Raw genomic sequence first — 10,940 nt, 5'->3', positions numbered from 1 at the left:
GGCTGACTATGCAGGATGCTGAGCTTTGGGGCGAGTGCGGCGTGGAAGTAGCAGCAGCTGTTCCCACAGTCCTGAAGGTTTTTCATCAATCCTCCACACTGCATAGAACCCTCTCTTTGTTGTCAGTCAAAAAACGCTCTAAAAAAAACAACAACAAAAGACTCTCCTCCCAAACTATGAAGCTAAAATGACTCATCTGTGAACAAAAACATGCCTTTAAACATCAAAACATTGCAGAAAGTTGCTGATGGTGGATTTAATGAGATGTGACATGTTGCAGTTTACAGGAAATGATGACCTACAGGCAGTGAAGTGAATGGTAAAGCACTAAAATCCTATTCATATGTCAAAACATCTTTTTTCAGTATATCTCCATCATTTCAGTGTCTTGGTGTAACTCCAATACCATCTAGAGGGCAAAATCGGTACAACTCTTTTTTTTTTCTTTTTTTTTAAATCCCATTTGATGTCTTTATTAATGCAGCTCTTGGCCAGGTTGTATGGATCATGCACCTGATGGCTACTGTACCAGCGATAGGACACCTCAAGACTTTTGATGTTTTTGTGTGGGTCGATAACAGCACTGGCTGCCGACCGACAAAGTGTGAGTTTATTGTGAGGCTTTCAGGCCTGAAAGAAGTTGGGACAGTGACAAATGTGGGCCAACGAGAGGGGAGGCGAGCTGTCGTCCTAAAATCCGAAATTGTAGACCTTTAAGTGAGCTCTCTCACAGCGTGCAGTTTTAAAAGCACAGTGAGTCCTCGCAGTAAGCAATGAACTATTTTATTATTTACTTAAATTGCAGGAGGAAAAAAAAGCTAATGATTTTAACAGTTTAAAACAAATTAGGAGAACTAAACTTCAAACACTATTTTCTTTCAGCTCCTCTTAGATATAGTGGATATAGTGGAATGGTCTCTGTCTCACACAATCTCTCTCTCTCTCTCACACACACACACACACACACACAGTTGGCTGTTGTTGGCTCGGACTGGGGTGCTGTGAGGAGAGTGGGGCTCAGTGTGACCAGGCAGAGGCCAGTGTTGCAGGCAGTGCAGGACTGTGGAGCTGCAGGGACGTGCCAAGGGTGGATAAACCATGCTCACAAAGTGGGAGAAAGACTCTGCCCAGGACACAAGATGAAGGTGGAGAGGAAGACCTCTTCTACAAGTGACACTTTCACGCACATTCCTGCACTACTGAGACTCTGTGGCCTCCTCCTCCTCCTCACAGGTAAGTCCAAACCTTTACTGGACTATACAGCGACGGCAAACAAGCAGATTGTGTTTTAATTGTTTATTGTCAAGCCCCATCTTTTTTAATAATCCAGTTGAATTAGTCCAAGGTTTTTTTTCCCCTTTTGTTCCGACACGATTCTGTCATGGGTGGGGCTTCTTTCCCCATAAATGACTTCTTCTGGAGTAGCTATTGTGTGTGGGTGTAAGGAGGGGATGCACAGGTTAATTGTGATGGTTTGTGAACTGAGCATGACAAGTTAACTTGAGTGGAAAAGGGATGTCAGAGGTTTAGCACACAGTGATTTTGATTTTTAAAATGTGCAATCTGATTTCATGGCCGTACCAAGGGTCCAGTTTACCCAACCGGGTCATTTTTAGCAGAAAGAATCACTGGATGTTGTGTATTTCTCCGGCTTCGCCAGTGACAAAGACTTTTTCTCTCTCTCTCTCTCTCCCTCTTTCTCCCACCCTAACCCTCTCTCTCTCTCACTCACTCCTTTCAATGGAGGAAACTAGTTTCAACAATCACGCTCTTTGTCTTATCGCCTTGGAAACCCTTGTCAGGCGGACCAAATGGTTACCACGGCAATGAGGCGATGCCCTGCTAACTGCCTCACTACAAAGAATAGTGAACAGTGCAGACTCTCTCTCTCTCTCTCTCTCTCTCTCTCTCTCTCAGTGATGCCCCTCACAGCCCATGTTCAGACCTCCATGTGTCCGGCCACAGCTGAGTTATAGGAGCCTCCACTGTGAACATAATAGCTTTGTTGTGTTTGATTTCCAAGACAGGAGTCCTTCATAAAGGCTGAAATGTGGCTCACACTGTAAATACCTTATTCCTATAACACTGAGGGAGGGGCGCGATAACATTGGAGCACAAGTCAAAATTAGTTATTACTTGTTTTCTATGAGGGGTCATGAGAAAATCCTGGGGGGTTTCGGGAGATTAGTGATTAAGACATGACATCCTGGACTGTAGGGTGAAAGACGCGCAGCGTGTGTGTTTCTGTGTACAGTCGAGGCAAACTAAAGGCTTTAAGGTACAAATGTTTTTCGATTTGTTAAGACTGCACCTGAGGAACATCTGGGATAAAGCTCTGATTACAAGAGGTGCTTTCAAAAAGTGTCAAAATGAACTTAATTAAGTCATATAACGCTGCAATATATGAAATATTGTATAGCTTGCATCCTACTGTAGTTCATAGTTTTAGAATTTGAGACATGAAAATGTGATGTTTACATAATGAATCAGTTGTTTCATCCACATAGGGTAGTAATTGTGAGATCTAATGTGAAAAGGTTTACAGTGTTGATTCAAAACATGGAGGGAACATCTGCATGTGCAGGTAAAATCCAAATGTTTAGCTAATCATTTTTTACATTATTGACATAATTGATCACACACTTAATTACTACTTTAAATATTTAAAACCACTAAACCTTTTTGGAGCTGAGTTCAAAGTCTAACAAAATCTCATTATATAGCTTATTTATTATTTACTTATTATTAACTGAAGAGTTGCATGTGACATACTTCAAATACACTTCAATATCTTACATGTAATTAAAACAATTAAAAACAGGATTGTGAATGTAAAATAATAGGTCATTGAATCAGCATGTTATCTATTATCTCTGATGAAGGCATCCAGGCCCCTGTCACTGTCACTGCTCCGAGGTTTCCTTTCTGTTTCTACTTGGAAGTGCAAGAGTAGTAATTAGTGCTGCAGTAATTAGTGCGTATTTACATGTTTCCTCGATTGTTTCAGTGTGGCAGAGCAACAAAGGACGCATAGTGACTGCCCCCCCCCCCCCCCCCCCCCCCTCCGAAGCTGCCCTGCACTTGTATCCCCTGCATTCCTTTCTGTGTGCTCTCCATCTTTTTGGAATTGAGCCTCTCTTTCTCTTTGCATTTTATCCAGGTGAAGTGACAGGAGTGAATGTGACCAGCCAAGCCCAGGTGGTGAGAGGCACAGTGGGTAAAGAAGCCCTGCTGTCAGTCAGCTACTCCAGCAGCAGCTTGGACAAACCTGTGATAAAGTGGCAGCTAAAGAGGAACAAAGAGAAACCAATCACTGTCGTGCAGTCCATAGGAACGGACATCATAGGGAACCTGAAGCCCGAGTACCGCAACCGCATCCTGGTGTTTGAGAATGGGTCACTGCTGCTTCACAACCTGCAGCTCTCAGATGAAGGGGCTTACGAAGTGGAGATCTCCATCACTGATGACAGCTTCACTGGAGAGCACCACACTGAGCTCACTGTGGATGGTATGCACAATGAATATACTTTTTTAAGTAAAGTATTTTCATTTTCTTCACATATTTAAACATATGTGAACACAATATGATCAATTAGAGGGGCCACACGGTTGGTGTAGTGGTTAGCACTCTTTGCCTTTGCAGCAAGAAGACCTGGATTCTGTGTGGAGTTGTCCAGTTTCCTTCCACTGTCCAAAAGAAAATGCAGATTTGGGTCAAATTGGATACTCTAAATAAGTGTGAATGTGGTCCTGTTATGGACTGGTGACCTGTCCAGGGTACACCCACCTTTTGCCCTATGTCAGCTGGGATTGTCACCAGAGCCCCCGCGACCTTCATGTGGAGGATAAAGCGGTAGAAGATGAGTGAATGAATGATCAATCAGAGCATAATGTTGACCTTTGCTCTGTCGTCCTCAGTTCCCGTGTCCAAACCCTACATCCAGATGATAGCATCGTCTGTCCTCGAGTACAGTGAGTACTTCCACCTGCACTGCTCCCATGACAACGGTACAAAGCCAATCTATAGCTGGCAGAAAGGAGGCAAGGTGATGCTCAACGACTCGCGCCTGCTGCTTTCACACGACCAAAAGGTGCTGACCATCGCACGTGTCCTGGTCTCAGACGATGATGTTTACTCCTGCACGGTGGAGAACAGCATCAGCAGCATGAAGAGCACACCTGTCAAGATCACTGTCTACAGTAGGTGGCATGTTACACAGGTTTAACATACATTACATGAGAATCTGATGTGTTTTATGTGTACAGATTTAATCTGCAAATTATCTAATCAAAAGTAATTTTCTGATATAAAATGTACTAAAGTTTTAGAAGTAAAAGTGGCTTCAATTCCTGGCTCTGCTAGTCTATATGTGTCCTTAAGCAAGATGTTGCAGCATGTGAAAGATTTCTTTAATTGTCACCCGAGATTGTACAAGGTACATTGTCAGTGAAATGAAAATTGTGTCGCGCCCCTATTGTGCTAAAAACAAGACAAAATTCTTAATCTAAATTTAGATAAAGATAGAAATAAAGGTAAATAAAATAAAAAGTTAAGTAGATTGGAATAAAAATAAATAAAAGAAAACTGTACCCAAGAATAAAAAGAATAAAACCACATAAAGCTGCACACAAGACTATAAACTTGAAAATGTAAAACACTATAGTGAAAAGTAAAAAGTTGTTAGAAATATAAATAACAAAGTAAAATACAGATACGTCAATTTTGTATTTAAGTACAGTGACAAAGTATTTGCACTTCTTTATATTACAACACTAAAAAAAGTAGCATAAAATAGATGAACATTAACAAAATTGGACTAAGTTTTTTTTCTCCTGCAATAACAATAAATCTGATTATGATAATGTAGCAGTGTTCATCTCACCAGTCAGCCAGGAATTCTGATCTCATCCCGACAAAGCACGCATGCCTGCTTCTGTGACACTGTTGTATACAACTAGTTAAAATCCGCGCTGTAAGTGCGGCAGAGTTGGCTCAGAGCGGCTGTTACTGGGCGCCAGTATGGGCACCACATGGCAGGCTGAGAGAGCAAGGAACAGGCAATTTAATCCAGTGAATGGACAGTTATTTATGAGAAGGGAGCAGAAAACGAAAGCAGGTGGGGGGTGTGGGGGGGGGGACACTTTGCCTCAGTGGACATCAGTAATCCTGACTTCATTATGGCTGTGGTGTGATATAGTGCATGAAGAAACAGCCACAGGTCCCCACACTCCTTACCCAGTACACTTTGCAGTGTTAAAGTAGCAACACAGGAGTAAATCAGAGACCAAATTCACTCTGAAGCAGTGTTCAGTTTAACTCTTCTAGTGTTTACATCAGTGTTGGGTAGTAACGCGTTATTAGTAACGCCGTTACTTTATTCAGTAACTAATAATGTAACGCGTTGTTTTTCACGAACTCCGTTTCCGTTACCAAACGCTGCGCTACTCCGTTCCTTTTGGTGAGGTTTTACAGTTCTCAATAAAGTTGAATTGAATTGAAAAACAAAGCACTTGTCGCCCTCTAGCGTCCCACATGTAAACAAACACGCGCCATGAAGAGGACTGGGAAGATAAGATGAGTTTCACATTATTTTCAACTGGAGAGCAGAGGGAAAAACAACATTTCGGTAACTTGTAGACGGTGTCCCGGTTCAAAAATACTTTCTACGGCGAACAACAGCAACAGCAACCTGCTTAAGCACCTGGAGAAGCGGCAGCTAAGGTAGCTAACGCAGCATCCGAGACCGAGAGTCACAGCAGCGAGCACGCACACACACACACACACACACACTCCACCCAAGCAGCAGCGGTTGGAGTTCGAAAGACGGACCCATAGCCAGGCACAACTTGATAAAACAATAGCACGGTATGTTTAATTGTTTATTTTGGTCTCTTTTAGCAATATCAGGCTTTTATTCCAAGAGTCCAATGGTAAATAAAAGCACGTGTTTTTTCCCCCTCAGATATGTAGTGGAAAAAATCAGTATAGAGGGGAACTCAATCAACCAACCTTTATTTAATGGGAGCATTGGAAAAACGTTTTACAGTCACTAAATAGTTACTTTCTCAGTAACGCATTACTTTTTGGTTTAAGTAACTTAGTTACTAACTGAGTTACTTTTTTTTTACAAAGTAACAAGTTACAATTTTTCAGTAACTAGCGCAACACTGGTTTTACACTCATAGTTACATTTAACACTATTCCAGAGTGTATTTGAGTTTCACTCTTACTGTCACTTTAACACTGCGACATTTAACATTTACTCTGTACTGTTCCCACTTTCTATTTCTATTCCCACTGCGTGGACAGGAGCGCTGCTCACAAGCTCAAAGTGACTCAATGCCCAATGTGCTACTTCACTGCACCTTATTCATGTTAGCACACTCTAAAGACTTTGGGGGGAAACCCAAATGTTCTGCTCATTCCTCACAGTGGCCAAGTTTCAGTCTAAAAAGAAGAGGAAGGAAAAAACAATTAACTGCCTCAAAGACACAACTTGCAACTCCTGCAAAAGTTGTGGCTGAGACACAAAAAATCAAATGTTTTTACTGACACAAACCTTTCTTTCTTTCATTCTCTCTCCCCCCCTCTCTCTCTCTCTCTCTCTCCCTTCCTCCCTCCTTATATACCTCTCTGTATCACTCTCCCTGGTTCAGGACGGAGCTCGCTATACATCATCCTGTCCACCGGGGGCATTTTCCTCCTCATCACCCTGGTGACAGTGTGTGCCTGTTGGAAACCTTCCAAGTGAGAGCCACCCTTTCTGCTTTCCCCTCTCTTACCTCCCATCCCTCTCTCTGTCTCTCTCCCCCTCCCTCTCTGGCTTAGATATTGCACTTAAGGATGTGACTAGAATCTCAAGTAGCTCAATAGTGACAGCATTCTCTACTGCTCTGAACATTTATTTATTGGGAAATTGTTGTTGTTATTTGTTAGATAAGTGTTTTGTTTTGCTACTTGCTGTAGAAAGAAGCATCGACCCGTCCCTCAGAGAGCTCCTGTCTATGTAGAGCAGAGTGAAAATGGCCACGACGGTGAGCTGTTTGTCTCTTAAAGTCAATGTCACACACAACATTCAAAGAGCCACTCCACACGCTCACTACTACTACCACTCATCAGAATGTCACTTTCTAAAATGAATATATGATTTATTTTTCCAGTTGATGTTGTGCCCAAACCAACTACACTTGGAAGAAGGAGCCCCATGCCTCTTTATGTTCTCAATGAAGATGTAAGTCCCTACCAGAGTTACAACACTGGAACAAGCTGTTCTGTGCAGCTACACAACTCCAGTGGCATTTCAAAGGTTTTGAGGAGCCAAAATCTGAGGGCCCTTCACCATTCTACACCCCGCCCCCCACCACCACCCCCACCACTCGAGACAGAAACTGATGAACTGTCAATTGTTAGCATTTATAACTGACAATAAACCCATTTTTCTGCGGCTACAAATTTGCACAGCAGCCATTTTGACAGATCACAGTAAGAAAACCACATGTGGAAATAATCAAATTACAGATGGCTGAGTTCCATTTTGCTTATTTGTTATTATTATTATGACATAATAGACAACAACTGCTTGTATGTGTCTACATACCTGGCATATAAAGCTGATTCTGATTCTGAGACACAGAGACAAACTAGCCACCATGCATGGAAAGGCACTGAGTGTCTCACCCACCCCTTGGTGTTTTGTTGTTCTCTCCTGTACACGGTTAATGCCAGAGATGGGGAAAGGGATTTTCACAAAATTGTCAAAGCTGTTGTTCCGTCCACTCAGCTCAGACCCCCAGGGAATTGTCTGTGTTTCCTACCCCCTTTTACAGTGTCCCAGCAGAAATCATAGAAATCAGAAACATGTATTTCTGGTGACAAAGCAACTTAGCTTGTACAAAAGATACCCTGAAATAAATGTTAAATTAAAAATGAATGTAATATGTGGGCAGCCCATGGCCAAGTGGAAAGGGAAATTGGCTTGTGACTGAAAGGTTGCTGGTTTTGGCCCCGCTTGCAAGGTACCTATATCCTCATTGTTAATTGGACACTCTGAGTTGACCCCAGCCATGTGAGGCCACATCCAGTGTACTCCCACTGCTGCTCCCTATCCTGGATAAAATGTGTGGGTTCTATCCGGCAATCAAGTATGTGGTGACTCCTAGAGAGAAAGAAGCTGAAATAAAAGATTGTAATATGTGTGTTCCTTTTTATTATTTCAGGAGACATTGGAGCATTTGGAAGAATGTTCGGGCAGTGCTGCCAGCCAGTCAGAAATCAGTTTCCCTGCTTCGTATGTTCCGGTCCTTCCCCCTTCCTCAAACAGAACTGAACGGCCCGTCTGGTCCGCTCCACGCCGGTACCCCCGCAGCCCCTCTCCACTGGCACAACCTCTCCCACAGCCCCTGCCAGGCCCTCCACTACGCCCAGTCCGCTCACCTGCTCACTCCCCCGGTTCATCTCCTCGCGGTTTCAGCCCAATCAGAAAGGTGCGTCCTCCGGTAGGTATCCCAAGCAGCCATCTGCCCGTGGAGGTAGAATGTTCAGACACCAGCGATCAGACTCACTGTCCATCCCAACAATGATGACGGCACGTTTCTCAACACTCCTGAGAATTCTGCTGTCATGCTGTGATCTGTAAAGTACATGTATAGTTTCTTCTTCTTTCTTCTGTTGCCTCCTGAGAATAACAAGGATAGTGTAACTGATGAAATAACTATCTTCACATTCCATTATTTATCATTGATATCTCAATGGCTATCAACAATGTTTAAATTAAAAAAAAAAACCTGATGTCCTGTCCAGTAGAATGTAGAATATTATGCACATGACGCTGAGACAGCAAAGTATTCCCAGCTCTATTATATACTGTTACTTTTGATAGGTGTATATATTTAAGTTAATTGCTTTTCTTTTAAAAAAAAGAAAGAAAAAAAAGTAAACCACAAAATGTATTCTTATTCTAAATTAGGTCACTGCTTTATAGACCAAGGTAATAAATCTATTTAAATAGTTTTTAGTTTGTCACATGTTTTGTTAAAGTCACCCACACTTATATGTTGTGACTGGTTTCTTTATGTCATCACTAATATTGTACTGTACATTTTTATGCATGCCACACAACTAAGTGACCTTTAATTTGACCTGGGTTTGTGTTTGGACTGCACTTGTATATGAGTGTAATTCCTGTCTTGTCCATTAGGTGTCACCCACACATTTACTTAAATGTACATTTGTCAGGAAGGGTTCCAAAAAGATGGTTTTGCTTGAAATTGCACATTTCTTCCTTAAGTGTATAGCTGTTGACAAATGACCTTTTGGAGCGTGCGTCAAGACCCTATTCCTTTGGCTTTACCTAAAGAAGAGATAAACAAACAGATGGTAACATAAATAAATAAAAAAAACAACAACACACCTCTCATCAGGGCCTCAGGCTCCTTTTGCTTGACATTAGAAGGTCAATGACAATCAAATCTCAAATCCTTAGCTATACTTTAATCATCATTTAAAAAAGATCTAAACAGAAAAATAAATATAGGCCACATTTATATCAAGAATAGGCTGTTCTACACAATCAGGTCTGAATGAACAGACACCAATCAGTCCAATCATTCATCCTCTAAATTGCTTTCTATGAATAGACTTTTGATTATAATTTTTATCGAAAAATTACATGTGGCATAAGAGTAATAACAGTTTAATTCGTTGCTTAATTATTCACTACTTTACATGCTTTTATTTTTTAAGCAGCATGACTTAAAAGAGATTAAAGGATGTGCTGAGCTCAAACACACACACACACACACACAGTGGCCAGGTCCATCACTATTATCAAGATAATTTGTTCCCTTCACACAACCAGCTGGACATCTTTTGTCCTGAAAATCTGCATGATTTAGCGCTTTTGTCCCTCAACTGTGTTTTCCGTCACTGGAGGTGTGATGAGTCTTGGGGTCGCGTAAGCAAATCATGCTCATCTGTTTTGATCCAGGCCTTGTGCTCTTTTATGTCTTCATCCACAAACATTATGGATACGCAACAAAAGCGCTCGAGCAGGTGTCTGGAAGAGTATAAAACACGAGAAGAAGACACACACTGTGATAAAAACTGGGAAGATGCTCCAACCTTAATATGTTAGGATGAGTGGGATAAAAAAAAAAAAGGCTAAAATGATGTGTTGAATAAAAATGATGAAAACAGCAAGTAGTGTAGAGAAAAAATTCATAGTTAGGAAAATGTTTGCATTAACCCTTAAAACACGGAGCATTTTGGCTGCTTTTTTCCATTACTGTGTTAAAACCTACAGCCTATACAGAGGCTATAAGAATGTGCGACATGGTGTCTTATTAACTTTTTTTCAGCACAAACTATAGACAATTGGATGGGAATTTTCACCAACTATATAAACACAGTAAAAAGTACTCAAAATGTTTGAAATCAGATTGAACTTGTGAAATTTGGGAATACGTCACAGTTCGCTTTCAGTAGTTTTTATGAACAAAAAAGAAAATAAAAACGCTCTATTTTATGATGTTTGCACAATTATTGCTACTCTATATCACTGCCAAAAATGCGATATAAAATGAATCATAACTTTAACTCGACAACACATAAGAAGACAAAAAAGCCACATTTTCTAAAGCCTGAATATGTGACCTATAAACACACACTCCCAGGATATCCATATAAGGAGTTGTGTATTCTTTTCACTGCAAATTACCATGGGTGCACCTGCAGCACAGATCTGTGTCACGTGATCACTCCGGGTTAACACAGAGGGGTCAAACTCAAATGACCTGTGGGCCAGTCTGGTCAAAAGGGGGAGGTCTGGGGGGGGAAAAGTGGGGAAAAAAACAATATGAGCTTAAAATTATAGCACAACATTGTGTCATGATATCGCAATAAAAGATATTCCTGATCATATTCCACAGAGTTTCAAAGTAAA

General features: G+C 41.4%; 1 protein-coding gene across 1 annotated transcript; it reads left to right on the top strand.

Moving 5' to 3' along the window:
• The first annotated feature begins 764 nt into the window (after window positions 1–764).
• On the top strand, window positions 765–10,522 carry hepacama (hepatic and glial cell adhesion molecule a). The gene is made up of 7 exons (XM_058633016.1): window positions 765–1,233; window positions 3,161–3,508; window positions 3,919–4,200; window positions 6,658–6,748; window positions 6,968–7,035; window positions 7,162–7,232; window positions 8,218–10,522. The coding sequence occupies exons 1-7, from the start codon at window positions 912–914 to the stop codon at window positions 8,578–8,580; spliced, it is 1,545 nt and encodes a 514-aa protein (XP_058488999.1). The 5' UTR covers window positions 765–911; the 3' UTR covers window positions 8,581–10,522.
• The last annotated feature ends 418 nt before the right edge of the window (window positions 10,523–10,940 follow it).

The sequence above is a fragment of the Solea solea genome, chromosome 7, assembly GCF_958295425.1.
Source record: "Solea solea chromosome 7, fSolSol10.1, whole genome shotgun sequence".
NCBI classification, from domain to species: Eukaryota; Metazoa; Chordata; class Actinopteri; order Pleuronectiformes; family Soleidae; genus Solea; species Solea solea.
Note: the sequence above shows the minus strand (reverse complement) of the source record. Positions and strands in the feature narration are given on the sequence as shown.

What these genes read in the sequence shown, in the direction of transcription:
- hepacama (XM_058633016.1), top strand. Translation starts at nt 912, where the DNA reads ATGGTCTCTGTCTCACACAATCTCTCTCTCTCTCTCACACACACACAC. An exon ending in CCTCCTCCTCCTCCTCACAG is followed by an intron (nt 1,234 to 3,160) that starts GTAAGTCCAAAC and finishes CATTTTATCCAG; the next exon opens with GTGAAGTGACAGGAGTGAAT. An exon ending in TGTCAAGATCACTGTCTACA is followed by an intron (nt 4,201 to 6,657) that starts GTAGGTGGCATG and finishes TCCCTGGTTCAG; the next exon opens with GACGGAGCTCGCTATACATC.